The 23,730-nt window shown below is 45.2% G+C and overlaps 2 protein-coding genes across 3 annotated transcripts in view; one reads left to right on the top strand and one right to left on the bottom strand.

Annotated features, from left to right (window-relative positions):
- Ndrg1 (N-myc downstream regulated 1) overlaps window positions 1-3,046 on the top strand; it is a 42,410-nt gene extending 39,364 nt beyond the window's left edge. The window contains exon 16 of one of the 2 annotated variants that reach the window (XM_021183153.2): window positions 1,258-3,046. In XM_021183153.2, the coding sequence (XP_021038812.1) occupies window positions 1,258-1,499 (242 nt within the window). In that variant the 3' untranslated portion in view covers window positions 1,500-3,046. The remainder of the gene's footprint in view (window positions 1-1,257) is intronic. The other variant, XM_021183154.2, reaches the window with a different exon arrangement.
- Window positions 3,047-12,574: 9,528 nt separating this feature from the next.
- Ccn4 (cellular communication network factor 4) overlaps window positions 12,575-23,730 on the bottom strand; it is a 28,682-nt gene continuing 17,526 nt past the window's right edge. The window contains exons 3-5 of the mRNA XM_021183151.1: window positions 19,562-19,822; window positions 15,150-15,343; window positions 12,575-13,470 (exon numbers count right to left, since the gene is read on the bottom strand). Of these exons, the coding sequence (XP_021038810.1) occupies window positions 13,171-13,470; window positions 15,150-15,343; window positions 19,562-19,822 (755 nt within the window). The 3' untranslated portion in view covers window positions 12,575-13,170. The remainder of the gene's footprint in view (window positions 13,471-15,149; window positions 15,344-19,561; window positions 19,823-23,730) is intronic.

Below are 23,730 nucleotides of genomic sequence, written 5' to 3'. Positions count from 1 at the left end.
GGAAAGGAAAGGAAAGGAAAGGAAAGGAAAGGAAAGGAAAGGAAAGGAAAGGAAAGGAAAGGAAAGGGGGAAAGAAAGAGAGAGGGGGAGAGAGAAAGAAAGGAAGGAAGGAAGGAAGGAAGGAAGGAAGGAAGGAAGGAAGGAAGGAAGGAAGGAAGGGAAGTCAGACAGACAGACAGACAAACCAGGAACAACACTGATTCTTTCTTTAAGGAGTGAATTCCACTGAACAAGGACTAATCCAATTTTGGGTGTCTGATCTAGGGCTGTGCTTCATTGGGGTATGGCATTAGTCACCCCAATGAGTAACCTAAGAGATCCCCACAAATAAAGCTCTTAAGCGTCAAGAATGCATTTTTCCTACAACTTCAGAGGCTGCAAATCTGAGGTCAAGGTTTGGACAGGGCTGGGCTCACTTTTCAAGGCCCTTTCTTGCCTGCTGGATTCTGCTAACTACATCATAGGTCTTCTGTGGCTTCTGGCTGCATTACACCAATCTCTCCATCCATATGGGGTGGCTCTCTCTCTTGTTTTCTCATTAAGGATATTGGGCTTTGGATTAGGGATCATTCTAATCCAGACGGACCTTGTCTTAACTAAATATCTCTAAACTAAGTATTCCAAACAAGGTCATATTCTGAAGTTTCAGGTGAGCATGAATTTGGGGGGAGCACTGCCACCCTAGATAGGAGGAGGATTGTCTTGTATCCCCTTCTGTCAGTCATCTGCTGTGGTATGCGCAGTTTTGGTCATGCTAAGGTTTGAGAGCTAGCAGGCTTTTGGAAGGCAGACAGATGGCTAACATTTCTTTAGGAACCATGTGGTGAGACCTTGGGGGTTATTCTTGGGACGTGCAGGAACTAACCTTGCTGGCTTCCACATTCGACTGCCTACTGACAGTACATTTAGGAGGAGGTTACACGAAAGTCTTCATTTTGCAAACAGTAACGGGAAGGCTTCAAGTGTGATGATCTGGTGGTCACCTAGCTAATAAGCACATAACAAACTGGGGGTCAGACCCAGGTCACAGCTCAGGACTCTTGCCATGTGATTGTTATGTGCCTTCCCCACATATTGGACTTTACTGTCCTCATTGTGAGTGGCACAGAGGGTAGATGGCTCCCAGGATGAAGACAATAGAGAAGTGGTGTTCAGCTGGGCTCTTACGATAGACTGTCATGGCTGGCAGCCAGGGGTAGGACCCACACCTGTAGAGGCTTCCTGTATCCTAACCATATTTGTCTTCTGTGTTCCCAGTGCCTTCTGCCAGCATGACTCGCCTGATGCGGTCCCGCACAGCCTCTGGCTCCAGTGTCACATCCCTGGAGGGCACCCGTAGCCGTTCCCATACCAGCGAGGGCCCCCGAAGCCGCTCGCACACCAGTGAGGGGTCCCGTAGCCGCTCCCATACCAGTGAGGATGCCCGTCTCAACATCACCCCCAACTCGGGCGCCACCGGAAACAATGCCGGGCCCAAGTCCATGGAGGTGTCCTGCTAAACAGTCTGTGCATCAGTCATCCTGGACTGGTGGCCTCTCCCTTAGCCCCCAACCCTTGCCTGCCACCCTACGCTAATGCGGTATTAATCTAAAGCTGCTTTTGTAAGAATGAACTCTGGCGGTGGCAGACCCAGGCTGTTCTGGCTGCCTCCTGGGACCAGGGTGGGTGGTGGTGGACCAAAGGCAAGAAGCAGTTCAGCGTACTGTTCTGCTAACAAGTGGCCTGGTGGACCCTCTCTCTACCCTCAGACACCGAACTGCCAAAACTAAGAAATAGATAGCTGTAACACTGCCTGGCTCCAAGCCCAGGCTGATCCAGCATTCTGGTTCACAGGCGTTTTGCCAGCCTGCCTACTTCCTGTTTCCTCCCCATTAAACTCATTCCTGGAAACAAACTTCTGTTTTGAAAGGAGAGAGAGAGGCAGGAAAGTTGGGCACCTTATTTTAAGTAGGGAAACCAAGAAAGGGAGAGAAAAAAAGGCAGGGTCTAGGGCAGGTAGAGGAAAAACACAAGTCTACTAACTAGGCTCACTTGAAGGAATTGATTTTAAAGTTCTGGATGCTGAAACCCACAACCTGTTTTTCTGGCAACCTTTTAACGTGCAAGAAAAACTGGTAACAAACCCCAGGCTTTATAGAGAAAGTGATCCAGCAAATGTGGGGCATCAGTGATTTAAGACTCTTGCTATGCAGTCTATGCGCCCTACTGTACCCCGCTCCCATTCCACAGTGAATGATACCTCTGTCCCTGGGGAATATGGTTTTGATTTGTTGTTGCATTCTTTGAGGCAGAGGGAGAACCCAGCAGGTGACAGGGGTCCTTGTCTGGGATGAGTCTCTAGGATGGGAAGGGTGGGGATAGAATGGCCCTGGGATTTTGAGGACTCTTGGTAGGGCCAAGTGCTAGAACCTGGTGGGTGTGATTTCATTGATCTGGAATCTTGTGTGACCGAGTCACACCTTGTCTCCCATAACTGATGCCTGGCATTGATTTGAAACTTGATAACTGAATATCTCTTAACTGGCCCATCGCTGGTTCTTCAGAGAGAACCGTGTGTTCTAGTGGGGGAAGGACTGGTTTTGGATTCTGTACATTCCATGGGGACTTGCTTCCCTCTCCTGCCTCTCCTGCTGACTGGGTTTGTAGCATTGGCCTCGCTAAGCAATGCCAGCCTAATGCCCATGCTCCATACTACTGCCTTTTGATTCTTACTGTGGCTAACCTTGGACCTTTCCTATAGGAAATGTGATCAGATCAGAGACACTTGATCATTGGGAGTCAGCCCTCAAAGCCTGGAGACTTCCAGGATCTTGGAGTTACTAGAGAAAGTAGTTAAGCCCTATAGGTGGCATGAGAGACAAGGGATCAGTTTACCTGCCAACACCTACCGTGGAGGAGTGCCACTGACCTTGTGTAGAAAGATCAGGGATCCAGGCCAGGGTGACTGAATGCTGACAAGAAATCACTGTATATGTCTTTCCAGGGCAGTTTCTTAATAAGATGTTTGTATTTATTTCCAGACCAATAAATTTGTAACTTTGCAGTGGCTTGTGTCTTTTCCTCTCCCTATGAGGGTGGGTGTGGCATTGTGGAGCAGGAAGGGGTGGAACTTTATCCTTGACACCAGAGCCCCTGCTGTGTGACCCTTACTTTTGGAATTCTTTGCCACAGAATGACCCTGACCAGTAGAAATGGCACTGTCTGTCATATAGGTTTCTAAACTTTCTGGTAGTGATATTAAAGGAAGAAGAATCAGGCGAAAATAAGTTAGGCATCCCTGTAGCCTAATTTATCTAAACGAACATCATTTCTATGCAAGCAGTCAGGCACATCTTTTTCTGCAGTAAGGAATTCAGTGTGCAGGCAGCCTTGCCACACACCAGGCACCTAGTAGCAGGTCACCATAGTGATGAGAGAACACTTTTCAAGCTGGAAGAAGAGGGAAGCATATAGGTTAAAAATGACTCCTGTTCTCACATCCCATGGGAGATGTTTGCTTTGTATGTTTGGTATATGTGTGTTGCATGCATTGTTGCACTTGTGTGTACATTTGGTGGCCTGAGGTTGGCATTGGGTGTCTCTCTCTGTATTGCTCTCCATTTTACTGTTTTTGAGACAGTCACAGCTGCATGTTTGCATATTTGGTGCTACCCAGGGTTAGTTTGTCTAAAGGTGCCTCTCCATCTGAAGACTCTATTTCCCACGTGGATGATTGTTTATGGGAGGCCACACAGTAACGGTTGGGAGCCTGTAGAGGGTGAGTGTTGTCTGCTAAGAAACTTGCTTCCAAGAAAGTGAGGAGGATAAGGAGAGGAGCTCCTTGGCACCCCAGCATATATGATGATTCTGGCTGGGGACCAAGGTCATCTCACCTCTGAGAACCCCCATGCTGTGATGCGGCCCTTGACAACATGCAACAAAGACACTTGACTTGGAAGATGGCTCAGTTGGTAAAATATTTCCCTTGCAAGTGTGACAACCTGAATTCAATTCCTCATAGCTCACATTAAAAAAAAAAAAAAAAAAAAGCTAGGGTAGCAGGCTCTGTGTGTTTAAGAACATTGGCTGTTGTTCTAGAGCACCCAGTTCAACTTGAAGCACCCACATGGGGCTTATAAGTGTCTGTAACTCCAGTTTCTGGGATCAGTACCCTCTCTACATAGGCACAGAACACACATGTGGTACAGACTTAAATGCAGGTAAAACATCTACACACATAAAATACTTCTGGTGGTACACGCTTGTCATCCCAGTGCTGGAAAGGTAGAGATAGAAAGATCACTGAGGCTACTCTGGCCAGTTAGGTTAGCCCACTTGATGAATTCCAGGCCAAAGAGAGGCTGTGTCTCCAACATAAGTAAGACAGAGCAACAGGCCAGATTATCCTCCAGCTCAAGAACACAAAAATGTACTTGCACAAGAAGGGGCACTTGACTTCTGTGGCTGTCCTCCAGCTAAGGAAAACCTTATACAGATCTCACGTGAGTCTTGGCAATGGAGTTTTATAACAGCAATTAAAAAAAGTAACTAAGATGGGCTCCAAAGAATCAGTGAAGTTGAGTTGATGAGTTAACAGTGACATCATTGATTGACGGACAAGTCCGTTGGTACAGATACCATTGTCATTCATCGTTGCTCTGAGAAGTGATCCCTGAATGGTCTGTGTTCCTAGGAAGCAAGATTTGCAGATACGAAGAGTGCTGATGCATACTGCATACTACCTTATTTTTCTCACTCATAAACTACTGATTATTTTTTTAAGAATGTGTATTACATTTATTGAGTGTATTTGTGTGTGTGCAGGTGTGCATGTGCTTGGAGGCCTGATGTCAATGTCAGACATCTCCCTTCATTGCTCACTATCTTATCCTTTGAGGCAGAGTCTTTTACTGAATCCTGGACTCATAGGTTTGGCTAGACTGGCTGGCCAGTGAGCTCCAGGGGAGTCTTCACTCTCCAGAAAGAGTAGCTTTCAAACTTCAGAGAGACTGAATGGCTTAACGAGCCACTTTCAGTGGATTATTATCTCCCTGCCTATAAATGGCTCACACCCTCCCCTATCAGTGTCTGGGGATGCTGGAATATCAGTGAGCTCCAGGGATCAGCACTGTGGGCCTGAAAGGTTTTCACTGGCCCAAGGTACCTTTGTTCTTCCATTAAATGGCCCTGCTCGGACTTGCAAGATACAATAGCTTTGATGTGGTTTTGTGTTATCCTCTCTTCCCTCTGCGGGCACTTCTTATATTATCAGTGAGCCTGCTTCTAGCAGCTCTTGCTCCTTTTACTGAAATGGATGAAGAAACCCACATTTTTCTTGTATTGTATAAAAGGCAGAATAATGAGGCTTAGAGTGTAGATCCTGAGATATGCTGTGTAGAGTGTACCAAATAGTGAAAAAACTGTGCCAGCATCTCCTTAGAATCCACATGTGATAGAAAGAGACAAGATTCCAGCAGGGCATGGATTTCTAAGTACAAGTGTCACGAAAGTATGAATAGGTAGGTGAATAATAAGAGAGATAGATAGATAGATAAATAGACAAATAGATACATAGATACAGATACATAGATACATAGATGATAGATAAATAATAGATAATTAATAGAAGATGACAGATAGATAGGTAGATAGATGGATAGATAGATAGATAGACAGACAGACAGACATATAAATAAATGGAAAGAAGATAATTGATAGGTAGGTGAAACCTGGAGATATATGAAAGATTTATGATAGACAGATAGATAGACAGTCAGAAAGATGATACATACATACATACATATATACATACATAGATATACTTACTTTTTTTTTTTTTTTGGTTGTGAGCCTAGCCTTTAATGGCTGAGCCATCTCTCCAGCCCACTTTTTACTTTTTGAGAAAGAGGCCTTCCTGCTCTGTTGGCCAGGCTGGCCTCAATACTGTACACCCAGAAAGTTGTTATGCCTTAGCCTATGGAGCAGGATGACAGGATCTCCAACTCTACCTAGAAATCACTATATATGTTTTCACAATTTCCTTCAGGTCTCATTTTCTCCAATTTCAACCAGATAATACTGAGTAATATTGAGTAAAGACCATTCATTCCCCCTGAGTCTGATGCACTCATACGACTCTGGACAAATTTGTTTTAAATCCTACTTTATATTTTGATTACTTCACAAAGCAGGTTTCCTTGTGGCACTTTCTTACATACTTTCTTAGTTGTTTTTCTCCCACACCCCCCTCCCCACAATCTCTTCACCCCCATCCCCCTCATTCTTGTCCACCTGTAGCATTCTGCTTTCTACTTTCATGTTACACATGTCTATCACCCTTCCAAATTCTCTCCCTAAAAGCTTATTTCCCCTTTCAAGCTGTCTTTCTAGTTTCCTGGAATCTATCTATAAAGATTCAATTCCTACATAAATATGTGTACTGGCTAGTTTTGTGTCAACTTGACACAGGCTGGAGTTGTCACAGAGAAAGGAACTTGAGTTGAGGAAATGCCTCTATGAGAACCAGCTGTAGGGCATTTTCTTAATTAGTGATCAAGGTGAGAGGGCCCGTTATGAGTGGTGCCATCCCTGGGCTGGTAGTCTTGGGTTCTACAAGAAAGTAGGCTGAGAAAGGCAGAGGAAGCAAGCCAGTAAATAACATCCCCCCATTGCCTCTGCATCAGCTCCTGCTTCCTGACCTGCTTGAGTTCTATACACAATACACACATGACAATACACACATGAAAACTTAGAAGCTAGACCCATACATGAGAGAAAATGAATGATATTTTTCTATCTGAGCTGCAGTCATTACAATATTTTCCAATTCCATCCATCATTCAGCAAATTCTAGCCTTTTGTTCTGTCTTATGGGTAAGTAAAATTCTATTGTGAGTATGTAACTTTAAGGTTACTTTCATTCCCTGTTTGTTGTGAATGGATTGGCAGTGAATATGGGCATGCAGATATCTGCATGGTGGTAAGATAGAGATTCTTCCTGAGAAGAAGAAAAACTATGATTGAGTATAGAGGCATTAATGGAAACAAGTCATGTGACTAGGTTTGTATTGTGATATTGCTTGCTTGGGGAGGGATGGACTAGAAGCAGTTGAGAGAATCAGTCACCTCATCTGCCAAAGTCATCAGCTCAGCTGCTCGTATGGCTAAGCAATGCCACATTTTGCAGAAAGGACTACCATACCCTTCCTGCCTTAGAAAGGCTGGTCAGTAAATGCAAAGTTACAATTTAAAATAAAAATACACCTGGGAAGATCATTAGGTGATTAAACAGTTTCCCAGTAAAGTGAAAGAGTGTAACTAAATGTTGAGGGCAATTCATGTTTACTTCCTCAAATAATGCCTGCATGAAGTGTATGCATACATTGATTTTAATTCTTTTTTTTTTATCAGATATTTTCTTTATTTACATTTCAAATGTTATCCCCTTTCCTGGTTTCCCCTTTGAAAACCCCCTATCCTATCTCCCCTCTCCCTGCTTACCAACCCACCCACTCTTGCTTCCCCACCCTAGCATTCCCCTACACTGGGGCATCAAGTCTTCACAGGACCAAGAGCCTCTCTTTCCATTGATGTCCAACAAGTCCATCCTCTGCTACATATGCAGCTGTAGCCATGAGTCCCTCCATGTGTACTCTTTGGTTGGTGGTTTAGTCCCTGGGAGCTCTGGGATTAATTCTTACTATAAGCCAGCTGACTACCCCATTTTCTACAAAACAACTCAGCTAGTGTTCATAGGGGTACACATGGCTGCACAGGAGTGTGAGCGCATGGGAGGCCAGAAGTCAACATCAGTTGTCACCCCTCAGTTGCCATGCACCTTGCCCTTTCCAGGCTGTCTTTCATGAGCCTGGGTTTTGCCAATTCAAGTTGGCTGTCTTCCCAGTGAGTCCCAGAGATCCATCTGTATCTGCTTCCCATGCAGTGGTCTTATAAGCACTTGTTACCATGGTCAGATTTTTGTTCTTGTTTTTTTTTTTTTTTTTTTTTTTTTTTTTTTTTTTTTTTTTGTTTTTTCGAGACAGGGTTTCTCTGTATAGCCCTGGCTGTCCTGGAACTCACTTTGTAGACCAGGCTGGCCTCGAACTCAGAAATCCACCTGCCTCTGCCTCCCGAGTGCTGGGATTAAAGGCGTGCGCCACCACGCCCGGCTCAGATTTTTGTTCTTAACGTTGGCTCTACAGGGATCAAACGTAGGTACCTCAGGCTTGAAGTTAGGCCTCTTACCTTTATGCTAGCCCTCTGTTTAAAACTCAAACATGCAAGGTGCGCTCGGCCAAGGATAGGTGTTATCCTTTTGTGAGTTCTCCAGTTGAGGAGAGTGAGTGGAGACATGCCAGGAAGGAGCTCAGAGTTTTAAGACCCAACTGAGTACTAATGGCAGGTCTGTTTCCATGACACCTTGCAGCCTGCTTTCTGCTTCTCTGTGCTCCCTTTGGCACTGAGGACAGTATGTAATAGATACTCTCTGCCCATCCATTTATCTCTCCACCCTCCACCATTGTCTTGACACTGTGCTATGTAATCATGGCCCTGACCTCAAGGTACCCAACATCTAGTTAAGAATGTAGCAAGCTGTTAAATAAATGAGCCAGCATTCGAATGGAGGACTGGATCCTAAAAATCCCCCTTCTATTTATGCTTATCTTTAAGCTTAGGTATATTGGCAACTCTGGGTGTTATGTAACATTTTCTCCAAAGCTCAAAGCTTGTTAAAATCCAAGAAGTTATAAAAGAGACTTTTTAAGCCTCAAAGACAGGCTTGTTCTTAAGACAAAAGAAAAAAAAAATCTAAGAGTCAAGAAGCAAATGACTCAGGATACTCAAAAAGTCCCTAAAACTAACCAGAAACACAAGTCTGCATGCCTAAGCCTATGGAAATAGTAAGAACGACTCAGGAAACAAAGGCCAATTTATCTGCCTAAAACAGACTGATCAGCAGGGTTGCTGAAAAAGACAGATCCACTGAGCTGCCCAAGAGAGATGTTCTAACCTTCAAGTCATAGGAAAAGTTTTACTTCCCTGAGCTGCCACTCATGCTGGGGTGCATTTTCTGTGGTGCAGCAGCCCTAAGTCATACCCACTTCTGTGAACAGCCTCTAATCTAGGCTCTGTAGGTAACTGGTCCACCAAGTCAGGCTTTGGTGCTATCCCTCCTTTGGTCTATGGCCAAATCCCCATCTGGGATGTGTGGATGTTTGCTCAGGTCTGTCCAGGAATAATGTGTCCCAACACCGGTGTCCTCTGGGCTTCAGAATCTGTGCTTCTAGGTTCATCTTCAAATATTTATGCCATTTTTATTCCCTTCTATCCAATATCTGGGACTTCATTTCTCCAACCCACACATTGGTTGAACACATCCATTATTTGATCTTTGCCTCCTAACAGCAGAATGTAGAAGGAAAAAAAAAAAAAAGACCAAAAAAAAAAAAACCCAAAACCAAATCAAAGAAGTCACTGTTGCTGATGATTTATTACTTTAAGGAGAAAAGCTGTAAACAAAGAATTTGAACAATGAAAACTCATCATGGTTGAACAAACACATTCCCTGCTACACAGATCATGAGAAAAATGAGGAATGTGGCAAAATGTGACAGGCCGTCCAAGGGCTAGCTCTCCTCTATGAGGACATTCAAAGGTGTTTCTTTATGTGTAATCACTTACAAAATGGCAGGAGGAATATTTAAATATACAATCACAGTTTGAAAATAGATAAGGACATACAAATACACACACACACACACACATACATGTGCAGGACTCACAGCTAACCATGGCCTTCTGCTTCTCAACCATTCAGAGCTGTCACTGTGGGTCCTTTGAGTAAAAAAACAAGTCTTTATAAAGAAATGACAGAAGTCAACATTATACTCACAGGCTGTGATGTTCTTCCCAATCTCTATGCATATGTAGTTCAAAAATAATTAAGGTGGTTACAAACAATCATATCATTTGAAATTACTTTCTTTGATCAGTCTCTAATCACCCTCGACATTAGAATTTCTGCACTGTCCTGTGAGTTGATTCTGGTGACTCTGGAGCCTTTGGTTTAGGAACAGGAAAATGGGCTGCGTGTCAGGACAGACGGCATGGGCATGTTACATGACACTGGGCTTTGGAGTTTATCTGCAGTGCCTCGGTTGGTTAAGAACTTGAGCAAATCACTTAACTCCTGGAGACTTTGCTTTCTCAGCCCTAAAATGGGCAGTGGTAACGCCCTGACTCTTGGGCTCACTGAAAAGATTAAGTAAGCCATGTCAGTAAAGCACCGAGAAGCAGTCTTGGCTCTCCAAATGCTAATTGTAAGGTTTAGTAAGCTGCAGGTTCACAAACTCAGGTCTCCCTGTCCAATGACTAAGCACACCTAAGACGTTCACTCTTGGTGCAGTAGTGAACCTCTTCACTGAAGGTTAGCTCATCCTCATTGCTTCTTTAGTTTCTAAGCATTTGGGGATAGGGTAGGAGTGGGACTTCTGAAAACTTTCAAATATGAGTTTCCAATAGTAGTCATTTAGGTCCCGTCAAGATCTCTTCCCCCCGATAGAGTGGACTAAACATGCTTCTGAGCCTCAGCTCCTCAGTGCCTTTGAGCTTCAGCGTTTCTATTTATTGAATGGAGAAAGATTGTGTACTGAGCATGGCTCTGCTAAGTGATAGCCCGACAAAATGCACCGTAGGGCTTAGCACCAAATAAGCTATCAATAATGGACTTTTGTTTTTAACTATAATGGATATTCTTAACTTTCCTTGAGCCAGGCCATACAATTAAAGTCTGTTTCTGACTATTAGGAAGAGCTTCTTTATATTACATCCAAGTCTTTTTCCCTTGGTTCAAAGAAGTTTGGTTCCTCTGGTCGTTCTGTATGCCAGGTCTGTTTCTAAATAACGATGGAGCTACCCTGGCCATCCCTTTCTCCTATTCCCAATGATCACCCTAACTCCTTTGGTTGAAGATGCTCAGCTCAGTTTCCCAAATGAGGATGGATACCTGGGAAGACCCTAGTGTATGGCTCCTATGGAAGTTCTTACAGAGTTAGCTGTTAAGGCAGATTTTTCCAATAGAAGAAAATCAAATATGATACCACATAAAATTTACCTAATTAATAACCCACAGTGGTAACTTATATTTACATACAAGCAGTTGTACACATATGAACATATATTTACTCAAAATACTAGACCTCACTTAAGAGAGGATTTCTCACTGTTAATATGAGATCCTGGAAGAATATATATATATACATATATATATATATATATATATATGAAATGTATTTTCTTCCCAAAATACATCTTAAGCACCACTGTTTGCCTTGCATAAGGCCAGGCCTTTGGGAAGTTGCAGAAAGGACAGGAAATCTCAAGTCCCCTTTCCTACTTACAAATCCATTTATGAGTGTGTATATAGTTCTCCCATATGCCCACCATGTATGGTGTGGAGCAAACTGAATCATCTTATCAAAGCATGCTGTAAGCTGGTTCTGATTCCAGGGCAGGAGGAGCCACAGGGGATAATGCACATGCCCTTTTCTGTCCAGTTTAGGTTGGATCCTTAGTACCTAGACACACTCTCCTCTTACGTGAAAGGGGCTAGAGAGCCAATACTAAGAGGGCAAGCTGCTGACTTCTGTATGCTTTCCTGCCCTGACATGTTTACAAGGTCCAGAAGCAAAGGGGAAATATGAAGGCAATCTATCTGGCTCTGAGTCTTCAGATAGGTGACTTTGGTTGAACTTCTCAGCCTCTTTGAATTGATATTTCACAGTGTCAAGAACAGAAATCACTAAGGGAAGTCCTCTGTGTTATCACCAAGTTTCTTTCAATGAGTAAGTGTGTGGCAAATATTGAGAACAGTGGGTAGTATGTAGAACACAATAAAAGAATGAGGACAGAACAGTCTCCCTCTAAAATAGGTAACAACCTCATTATCACTTAGGAAAAATCTCTTTCTTTAGCTTACAAACACTTTAGCATTTACCACTACTAAATAGATCCCCATTTCTAAATGGCTGGTTGACTTCTGTCTTCAGACGAGAAAACTCAGTTAATTTTCTTCATAGACACCGAGGCTGTAAAGTAGGTCACTGAAACAAAAAAGATTTCTCCTGGGTCCAGGGACTACTCACTGGGTGACTGCTAGAGGTCACCCAGGCCATGGGAGGGTGATCCACTTGTTTGTTTGATGTACATATTCTGTTAGGTCTGGCGTAGACTTCAAAAGAATCTTCTAAGGGCCATGAGGACATCTTCCCATCTTACTTTTTGAAACAACAGACAAGTCACTCTACGGTCCTTACCAACTCCCATGAACCCTAGGGAGAGAGAGGCCCAGATTTTGGCTAATTGTCCTAAGAACTTGGCCAGCAGCAGACTCAGAGACCTGCCCAGCTGTGGCTTGAAAGATCGGCTGGCCTTGTCCCATTCCTATGGGATGAATTGGGGGCTACCATCTACCCGCAAAAATAAGACTTCTCAAATTACATTTCTGATCAACAAGAACCCAAGTTTAGTCCTTCATAGAATATGGGGTGAGGGGAGAGAGTGCCCAAGTTAATGAAAATGACTTTCTTTTTTTCTTCTTCTTTTTAAAATGATTTTCAATTGCAAAACAGAATGACACAACTATGGTTCTCACCTGGAAAATGTTTGGTGACTTGTGATATATAGATCTGTGGAATGAGAATAGTTTTGGTATGTTGTAGGCAGAAATACCCTGGATAGTATCATTTGGCAAGGGTAAAATAATAGCTTATTCCTGTGTCCCCAATCCCATCCATCTGTCTGAAAGGATCCCAACATCCCTAGGCTTGGCATCTGAGGAAGGAGTTCATGATACTGGTTCTTCAGCTGATGCTTTTCCTTGGACAATCCCATCACAACTTCTGACAACTTGCCCAGGCTGGAGCCAGACTAGCTGGGCGAGGCTTTGCTTCCATTGTGAACAGTCAGAGATGTGTTTTCCTTGGAATGATGTAGAATGTCCCCAAGGAGGAACCCATTGTCTGAGCCTGAGCAGCACTCTCCTGGGCCATTACGATTGTCAAAACAGGAACAGAAACTGGGAATTCAGAATCGAGTAGGAAGTAGAAGAAATAAGGCTCAATTGTGAAGTCCTGGACCACAAAGGGCTGGCTGCTTTGCAGCATGGAACTTTACCCTGAGCCACACACCCACCTAATTGGCAATCTCTGCGAAGTCAGGGTAAGATTCCAAATCAGCAAAGATATCGTTAGGATTCCTGCAGCTCAGGTTGCAGAAGCAAGCATTAATCCATAGGACCTGCCGGGAGAAACCTGGCCCCTCTGGACACTGGAAATCAACACTGATGGTCTTGGACTTGTAGGGGATGCAACACCTATTGTCAGTACAGACTCCACAGTACTTGGGTCGGTAGGTGCGTGTGCTGACACAGCCTGCGAGAGTGAAGTTTGTGGCCTCCTCTGGCTGGTACACAGCCAGGCATTTCTTCCCTGCCTTCAGGAAGGAAAAGGAGCCTTGGTTAGTACTGGTAATGTATAGCCACCATGCTCCCTCCAAGCGCCAAATCCTCCCTTCCCATCATCGTGCATGGCAGGCGTCATCTTTGCTCCAGATTCACAGACTCTTGAAGCAAGGAAGGGCATCAGCCAACAAAACAAGGCCTTGCCACATAACACAGGTAAACCAAGGATTGCAGAAGGGCATTATCATGCTGAGCTCAGATATCACAGCTAGCAGTCTCCCTTCTCTCCTGATTTTTTTTTTTCCATTTTGGTACCCATGTGTCAGTGTCACCAGCACAAGAAGCCTCTTTTAGCTAACCAAGCTTCCTAGTTAGCAAGCAGCTGAGCTGACATGGAATCCCATGATTAATCAGAGGCACATTTTGCTCTCATCTGTCCCATCTATCCCACCACCTCTCTTTCTCACAAATTCAGAATTGATGTTATTCGAATACAATTGTAGCCTTCTAGGAGGCTGTGGGCTCCTTGATACTCTGGCCTCTTTCTGTATCTCAACCTTGTATATAACCTTGAAGCTGGTCTATAGTAGGCAATTACTAAATGCCCTGTGCTAGTGTTAGATTCTATTATCAGCATCCTAGCAGAGCTGGGCTCAGAACACATCCAGTGCAGGTAGAGCATGCAGATTATCCAAACCTACCTAAGGTAGATGATGGTGGAGATGGGAGAGGAATCGTGAACTTCTAGCGAAGGGCCCAGACTTGTGATAGATTTTTAGAGCCCAGAATAGGGTCTTTGTTCTTATTGCTTCTTATACTGGGTCTTTCACACCCATACTTCCAATGAGGAAACATTCGTAAAGGACCTGCTGGCACCAAAGGTCTGCACAGCAGAGTGTGAAGAGTAGAAAGGAAAGTGTGCATCCATCAAAGATGACAGGGTGCCGCGTTAAGGATAAGGAGCAAGCCCTATGTCTGATGATGATGGTGGGAAACAGGGTTGTCCTGGTAACTGGCAGCCTTTCCTCAGCATCTGAAGAACCTACCCTGCTTCATCCGCAAATAGAGGCAGGGATGAGCCCTGGCAAGTTTTCTTTGCTTGATATGATCATCAGGTAGGTCAAGCACTAAGGTGTGAGTGAAGGGTCCTGAGTTAGACAAGAACGACTCATTTCTTCTGCAGTTTAGTATACATGTTCTTGATGATGTACTTGTATCATCTTAGACTCTCAAAGCTGGGGGATGATTCGGGGATTAATACCAATGTTATATTCACAGGAAAGGAACTGAAGCTTAATGATAGCCGGAGACTGGCCACACCTGTGAACACTAACAGCAGAGAGGCATCTGACACCATGTGTTTCAAGCTCTAGTTCACAGTCCTCACATTGCCCAGGTAGCTGTACTGTGTCGGTGGATGTGGGAAGAAGCCAAGGGGATGAAAGATGGTGTAGGTCCTTCAGAATCACAACACAAAGAACCCAGATGGCTCCTGATATTCCCTTGGAGTGACCTTGCTTCTGATAGGATGGTCAATTACAAAAGCATACATTCAGTAGAATCCATCCTGGACAAGCCTAGCAGCCCCAAGGCCTGCCAAGCCCCTTTTCTTAAATGACTCCCAAGAAGTTTAGTGGTCAGGCTCAAGTCAGCTATACATGCTCACCATGCCTATACCTTCCTAAGGGGCCTACCCCTGCCCTGAACTTACCTTGATGTGTGGTTGGATGTCCACATCACATGGCCGCAGGTTGCAGAGGCGACTTTCCTGCTCTGGCCAGCACCGGGCATTGACGTTAGAGATCCGAGTGGAGATACCTAGGCCACAGGTGGTAGAGCAGGGGCTCCAGGGACTAGTGTAGGCTATGCAGTTCTCATACCGTTGCTCCACGGCGCCCGACGCTGCTGTAGAGGAAAACCACAGAACCTATGAGTCTGTAGCCTCCACGAGCTCCGGCAGCCCTCACCATTACCATGAAAAAAAAAATTTAGAATTCACAAGACTCAGAAAGAGGCAGAGACCAATAGATAGGTGAAGAATTTAGACAAGGACAGAGACAGACAGAAAGAATTGGGCTCTTCCTCCCCACAGGAGGACTAACTACCTTCTACTTAGCAGCCACACCTAGGTAGGGGGATTACATTCTCCTCCTTAACATGTTCTTCTCTGACCAAGAAATGCAACATAAAGTCACAGAAGAATCATTGTCTAATCATCGTTAGTGCTGAGTGGACCCAGGTTTCTATGATGGTTACAATTCCTGTAAATTGGACAGGGTCTAGATCACCTAGGAGACAGAGCTCTGGGGATGTCTGGCAAGGATTTTCTACATTGGGCTAAGTGAACTGAGAAGACTATGCCACCTTAACTATGGGCATAAATTGGGGTTCCAGACTGAATAGAAAGGAGAAAGTGAGCTGAATACCACTAGTCATCTCTCCAGACTGGATGCCACATGACCAGACACCACCTCCTGCCGCTGATACCTTTCCCACTAGGATGGATGGTATCTCTTTTTGTTTTCATTAACGTGAGATTTTATTTTTACATTTAGTTTTACTTATGTGTCTGTGTCTATGTCTATGTCTGTGTATGAATGCCATGTGTGTGCTTGTCCTGGGGTAGACCAGAAGAGGGCATTTGAACCCGTGGAACTGGTATTACAGGCAACTGTGAACCACCAGGTAGTTATATATAAGTGCTGGGAACCAAAGTGGGTTCTTTGGAAGAGAAGCAAGCACTCTTGAAACATGAGCCACTTCTCTAGCCCCTGCATCCCTTCTTAAAATTCGAAGCAAAATAAACCCTTTCTCTTGTAAATTGCTTTCTTCAGGTATTTAGTTACAGCAACCAGAAAAGTAAGAATACAGTGACAAGCTATGGGATCTTCACACAGTACTTACTGGGCCTCAGTCATTAGAAGGATATCTACCTTGTGAGGCTACTGGAAAGGGTGGAGATTTTGACTGAGTTTATGCCATGCACCTACAAGGCACTGAGCAGGATCTGTTTGTTTGGTTTTTTTTGTTTCTTTTTCTTTTTGTTTTTGTTTTTGTTTTTTGTTTTTTGTTTTTTTTTAAAGACACTGTCCATCCTACAGCCCCTCAGAAATGAAGTATATATCTGAAAGTTCAAGGATGAGTCCAGTATCTGACATCCCATCTCAGTAAATCCAGAACGGAGCAGCTGAAGAGACCATAGGCTTCTGTGTCACAATCCCTGGGTTCATCTCTCTGCACTGCACTAGTTTGCAAGTTGTGGGGTCCAGTGAGCTGGCTCTCACCTATAGGCCTCAGTTCCCCTATGTTAAAGAGATCAAGAACAGAGTTCCCAGGTTTGGGGTCTGAGAGGACAGAATCATGCATGTGACAGTGCATCAGATGTCCCTGAATTAGTGAATTGCTCTACATGCCAGTTGGTCCTGTTACTCAACTATGGACAAGTTGTATTATTTGCTCCTTTCTGGTCCTATGAATATACAGAATGTAGCATCTGATCAGTGCATTCTTAGCCAGAGGTAAGCAGGGGAGAATGGTGAGCTATGGAGGGAGACAGGCAATTAGATGGCAGGTGAGGCAGAACAGCCTGTAGAAATGTGGGACAGACAGACAGACATCCTATCTGTGCACTCATAGTAAATGGAAGAAAGGGGTTGGGGAGAGACAGAGACAGGGAGAGGAAACACACACACACACACACACACACACACACATATACAAGAGAGACAGAGACAGACACAGAGATGGGGAGACAAAGAGATAAAGAAAGACAGAAGAGAATGAGAGCAAGGGCAGACAAGGTAATAAAAAAATTGGGGAAGGAAGAGAGGAAAAACACACAAGGCAAACGAGGAATCTATTTCGGGTAACAGCTCTCCATACAGTCCCTGGAGCTTGCAGGTATGCTGCAAACATTGCTGGTGAGTGAATTTGGGAGTGAATTTGAGATAGGGAGGGCACCCACACACAGAAAGGAGACAGCAATGGAGGCATCCAAGGACAGAAGCGGACAGTCTGGGATGAGCTGGCTGGGAGTCTGTAGCAGGCATGGAGGGAGGGATTTGCCAGGGAGGATGAGAGGATAAAGGGCTTTGGTTTCTGGGTCTCCTCCATAAGGCTCCAGGGCCTCCGCCTGGGATGGCTAAGAACTGGGTCACTGGGTCACACACAATGGGCAGGCAGCTTCTGCCTCCCTCCACCACCCAGGGACTATTGTGCTATACTGAAGGCAAGTTTAGTGGGAAGAGTAGTCACGGTCCCCTGAGCTACCAGGGACCAAACCTTCCCTGCTACTGGTTTTCATTTCTACCACATTGTTTCTCCATGTGGGAGATTTTGTCCCCTAAGTCACATTTGTAAAGTTCTGGAGTTGTTTCAGATGGTCACAACTTGGGGATGTGTTGCTGTCATCGAAAAGGGCTGGCTAGAGATGCTGCCAAGCCTGGAATGCCCCTTTCCTCAAAAAAAAAAAACCCCAAAACAAAAAAACAACCCTTCTAATCCTTAGTGCTGCTGGCACCAAGGCCAAGAACACAGCTCTGCACAGGCTCTGAGCAAACCCACACACTTTAAAACACATTTAAAAATCATTAGCACCCCAAATCCCAGTGGTAAGCAGTCTTCTGTCCTTTGGCGTCACCTGACTCATTTTCCTCTAGCAGTGACTGGATTCTGTGGTCACTGTGTCAGATTCTCTTGGATTCTCCTCATTTCCCCAGGCTCTGTTTCTTCATAGTCCCTGGCCTCCTTTTCTCTTGTCTACTCCTCAAAAGTCATGCTCCCTAGACCTCCACTCCTCTGTCTCACTGTGTGTGCTACTCCCAGGACATATTAAAGACCAGCAGCTGCTCTCAGCAGAGCTCTCTTCCTGTGGGACTCCTTCTGTGAGGTTGCCCTGACTGGACATTTCTCCCTCTGAGCACTCCTCAAACTCAGCCTGCTCATACCTGCTCATATCATCTCCCTAAACGTGTTCCTTTGTTGTATTCTCTCCTGGGCATTGGCCAGCCCCAGGAGCCACCCTGATTCTTCCCACCATGCCATACGCAGCACAGATGCCAGGCCTTGAGGTGTCCTCCAGCACTGCTTCTTGCCCTTATCCTCTCTTCCCTGTTGTCCCCTCTGCCCTAGTTCAAAAGCCTAACTATGCATAAGTATCTACCATCATCCAATCAGACACCATCTGTGCATATTTATCCTTTATCTACCCATATGTCACCCATCCATCCATTGTAATTATCTATCATCTATCTATGTATCTATCTATCTATGTATCTATCTATGTATATTTGTATGTATGTAAGTATGTATCTTATTCCACATATCTGTTTTCATCTAGTCTATAACCATTTCATCTCCATGCATGCCTTCATATACCCATTGATTTAGCTACCATCCATCCATCCATCCATTCACCCACCCACTCATTCATCTTATATCCATTTATCCATCTACTTCACTTCCCTTCTCCCACCACTTCTCCTCTAAGCATCTATCCATATATCTATATATTGCTGATGTAGCACACACCCATCATCTATCTGTGATCTATTCACTCATTCATTCATTCATCTATCCAGCCACCTATAGCCAAAAACCTATATGGCTACCTCTGCAAATACCAGCTGGATATTTTCCAAATATCTTGGAGCAAGTGTACCAAGCTCAAGTAGACAATGGTGAATAAATCACATCCCTGTCCTCCCTCACAGGGCTTCTCCTTCTTAGACTTATCTAGATAAATTTTCATCTGCTCACATGACCACAGCAGTAGAACCCTTGAGTTATCTGGAAAGTCCACCTACTCCTTCCAAGGCACTGCCACCTGCTCCTCTTTCTAGGTCCCTACCCACTCCCTGGGATACTTTGATAAGATAATAGAGGACTGAAAATGTCATGCCAGGCTTTTAAGTTAGGAGAAGCCTCTAAGGTAGGCAGGAAAGATGCTGTCATTTGGATTGCATAGATGGAGAATTTGGGTTCCAGACAACATATCCCTAAGGCCATATAACTGGTGAGTTGTGGAGAGAGTAATGGCCAGGGGACTTGATTTATGAAGAGAACATTTGGAATTTAGGAGCTCTGTTATATTCAGGGATTCCACTTGCCCCTGCCCACACTTACCAAAGGCTCTGGTGTCCAACAGTGCAGTCTGGCGTGGTCTCCTTGCATCATCATCACACACCCACTGCTCACAGCACTGGCCAGGGACTCTCACGTGCCGGGGCTGGCGGCACCAGAGGCGTGGGGGCCTGGGGCTCAGGCACAGCGGCGTGCAGCCCACCGTGCCATCAATGCAGGTACAGTTGTACCTGCAGTTGGGTTGGAAGGACTCGCCATTGGTGTAGCGTACGCCATCCAGGACACAGCCCACACCGACCAACTCTGCAAACACAGGTAGCAGACATGTCAGGCCAGGAGGTATGAGCTGTGTGCCAAGCTACTTCTGTGCAGTTTCCCTCTGCCTAAGATGCCATGCCAAGAAATCACTCATGTGAGAAAAGAGGGCCTGGCTCACATATCATCTGGCTGCACCCCAAGGACAAAGAGAGAGCCATGTGAAGAGGTGGGGTGCAACAGGGAGAAAGGGAGAGAGGGTACTGTGAAGGTGCTTAGTGACATCAGGGGACAGCCATTGATGACCATGCTGAATGTTGGGTAGAAGGGTCTAGCACCTTAGCGCTAGAGCTCAGACATCTTTATTCCTACAGTGTTGCCAACACTGGTACTGGTGCATGTCTGTCTGAATGAGGAAGGCATACACAGAAACGAGAACCCAGGAATGAAGTGGCCTGCCTTCCTCAGTACTGACTGTGGAGCTGGAGACCCAGTGCTGAACAGAATAACAGTGGACTGGTCCTTGAAGTTCTCACGATAAAGTAGGAAGATGGTTCAATGGTTGTAGGAGTGATTGCTGACGGTGACAGCCACTGTGATAAGTGTTGGGAGATAAGGGAACAGGGTATTGGGTGTACACGTGGCTATAGACTGAGAGCAAGTGGGTAAGGAAGATCCTATGGACGTGAGAGGGCTTCCTTCAGCAAAGACCAGAATGAGAGGGAGCCAGCCCAGGTGCTGATGACATTCTTCCTGCTAGGGAGGACATCTATTAGAGGTGTAAGAGCCTGATGATGGAGTAAGCTTGGGAGGTTGGGGTGAAAGAGGGACAGGAAGAGAGAAAGAAATGGGTGTGTGTTGGAGAAGACCAGATATAGCTTTCTTCTGTCTTAGAGGAAGTGGAACTGTCAGTTTCTATAATTCTTCCTGGCACAAGTAGGTGCTCAATAAGTAACTTGAATGGATGAGATGAATTATATACTTCACAAGTAAACTTGTGGTACTAAGTACACAATAGGCAGGAGAAGGCTACAGGATGGCACCACAGTGACCCAAGCAGAGGTTGGTGGCTTCTCAAACCAAAGCAATGAGGAAGCTCAGCTTCCAGACACATTGGCAAAGACTCCTAGGAGTCAAGGAAGACTTTCAACACTCTGTCCTCATTCCGAAATAATGAGATCTCTATCATCTCTGGAGGAGCTGAGACTGGGGCCGGTCTTCATTAGACATAAGCTATAACTGTGTAGTTGGTTATGCAAGCTGGCCTTTTGTGGCTTGGCAAACCACTGCATCAGACTCTAACCTTGGTGCTATGTGTTCCTTGGGAATAGCATCTGGAACTGTAGGCAAGGGGTCCGGGACAAGAATGCCCACAGAGGAGGGACAGTTAAGAGTCTGCTGATTGCAGTAACACTGTCCTGTCTCTGGGATTGGTGGGAGTGGTGGCTGGCAGTAAGCATCAGGGTTCCTGGCAGGAGCAATGACTTCTGTGTTTCCTGGCACATTTTGTTCTGTTAGGAAAGACTTTGTTGCTTCCATTGTTATGTCTAACAAGACAGTCTCAGCAAGGTGACATTGGTGCAATCTGGCCAAGAAGCAGCATGCCCAGGGTGTGTACGTCTATCTCTCCATTGCTACCATTCTCTGAATAGCCAGGAAGCAGGTGCTGGCACACACTGACACAGTTTCTGGTCCATGATCTCACTCAGGTCTCCAGGGATGACTTCATCAGGAGAGTTTTGTTTACTTCACAGGGACAGGAGAGGGCTGGGAAAGGAAGGGATTCATTGGCTCAAAGAGCTGGTGAATGACAGAGTGGAAACAGCAAACCCAAGTCCTTCCTTCTACCTGACACCAGAAGAGGAGGGAGATGAGAGGAGAGGAAGGGGGATGATCAGGAAGAGGAAACAGAAAGCAGGATGTGAGGAGCTTGAGTTTTGCCTCCTCAGTCACCCTGCCACTCTCTCAGATGCCAGGAAGGTGTGTATGTGCATATGAGTACATGTGAATGTGCACACACATGTGCATATGCTAGTTTGTATATATATATTTGTTTACAAGACCATGTATGTATATGTTGTGTAAACAGATATGTGCATGACTATATAAATCTCTCTCTCTCTCTCTCTCTCTCTCTCTCTCTCTCTNTCTCTCTCTCTCTCTCTCTCTCTCTCTCTCTCTCTCTCTGTCTCTCTCTCTGTGTGTGTGTGTGTGTGTGTGTGTGTGTATTGGTGGTGAGAAGGCTGAAGTTTATGTTTTGCCCTCATGTGTAAAGACACCAGTCCTTACACTGGTGTCAATGACAAAGCAATCCATCTTTTCTTTCGTCAGCTTACAGGAACTCACAGAACAACCTGTAAAAATGCTAATACCCAGGCTACATAACATGAGGCAGGCCTAGATGCTGGGCCACTGCTTTCCTCAGTGTTGGTCTTCTTTAATGCCTTCTAGATGAGTCTAGTGTGCATCCAAAGTAAAGTACTATTGTGCCTAGAAAATGGCATCTCTGTAGACTGGTTAATGGGGACGCACGGGCACCTGATAAAACTGTCCCACATAGACCAAGGGGAGATCAGGGCTGTGATGACCATGCATTATCCATCAGCAGAAGTAGGGCCCCTCTTTGTGCACATATAGCCTTTCCACTTTCCCAGGGGGACTGGTCATGGATGAGGGGAAGCAGCCAGTGCCTCTCTAATCTCTCTTGAAAGTTCAGATGAGATCTGGCTAGGCTTCTTAGAGCTAAAAGATTTGCAGCCACCATGCCCCTTTACTGAGACCTTCATGCCCCTCACCATCTGTGGCCTTGTTGGAGTAGGAATGTGGCTTGGTCCTATACCCTCATCTTCACATTGTTCTGAGTCAGTAGGCAGATGGGTGGATAGAGGCACACACATGCCAGGACCGCTGGCCTCCACTAAGTTCCTACTGTATCTAAGCATGTGACAACCTGAATTCCCACAGGGGTCCCCACTCTTCATCACCTTGTCCTTACTGAGGACTATGAGGTTTAAAAGGATTAGACTCCAATTTGGGATTTTTAATCCCAAGCACCATGCTATATTATCCTTTCCCCCCTTTAGCAACACGCAGGGTACGGAGGTCCTGGAATGAGACCTCCCCACTATGGAGGAGGATAGCAGTGGACAGAGCGGAGATGATCCATGGTGCAAGCAAAAGCCAGTTACCATCCCCCTGCTTACCTCTCCCTGCTCAAGGCTGATTTAGTGAAGATCCTCAGGTGCGTGACCCAAGGCCAGCTGTAGCAAGAAGCGGAACAATGATTGAAACCCCAAGCCCATCAGCCTGTAAACACTATGTTTCCTTTGCCAGACCTTTTTGCCCTGGTACCTGTTCAAGCTCCATTAGGGCAGTGTTTGGGCAACTGAAATAGTGGAACCTTTTGAAGTAGAGGGCACTGTGCCCATCCCTGTGTTTAGGTTGGCCTGGACACCCTTTTAAAAGGTTTCTCTGAATGTAGCTCTAGTATTTACCAATCATACGCAAGCCTAGTTTCCTCCTGATAGCTGAACAGACGACTAGACTCACTGTTCTGCTTGGCTTTGGTGGCCCAGGATGGTGACCATGGACAGCCAAAGCTGACATTTACTGGCTTGCCAGTGGCTCTTCTGAGCTCCGTGGGCCCTGGGTGGCAGCAGCTGATGGCTTGTTTTTCACTTGCTTTGTCTTGGCCTAATTCTCTGTAGACAGGTTTAGCTCATCCTGGGGTCCATCCACTAGCTAAGCCGATCACGTGCTGACAGGCTGTGTGCATGAGACACTCTGTTTTCTTGGGTCTCACAGCTACTCTATAGTTCCATGACTTGCTTTGTTTTTTGTATTTGGGCCTCATGAATTCTGACATTATGACATATTTCTGGGGGAATGCTTAGGGGACTTGAGTGAATTTTGTATATATGTACATATGTTTACATATGATACATATGATACACATA

Source organism: Mus caroli, chromosome 15, assembly GCF_900094665.2.
Source record: "Mus caroli chromosome 15, CAROLI_EIJ_v1.1, whole genome shotgun sequence".
Taxonomy (NCBI): Eukaryota; Metazoa; Chordata; class Mammalia; order Rodentia; family Muridae; genus Mus; species Mus caroli.
The sequence above is the reverse complement of the archived record's forward strand: the minus strand, read 5'-3'. Positions and strand labels throughout refer to the sequence as shown.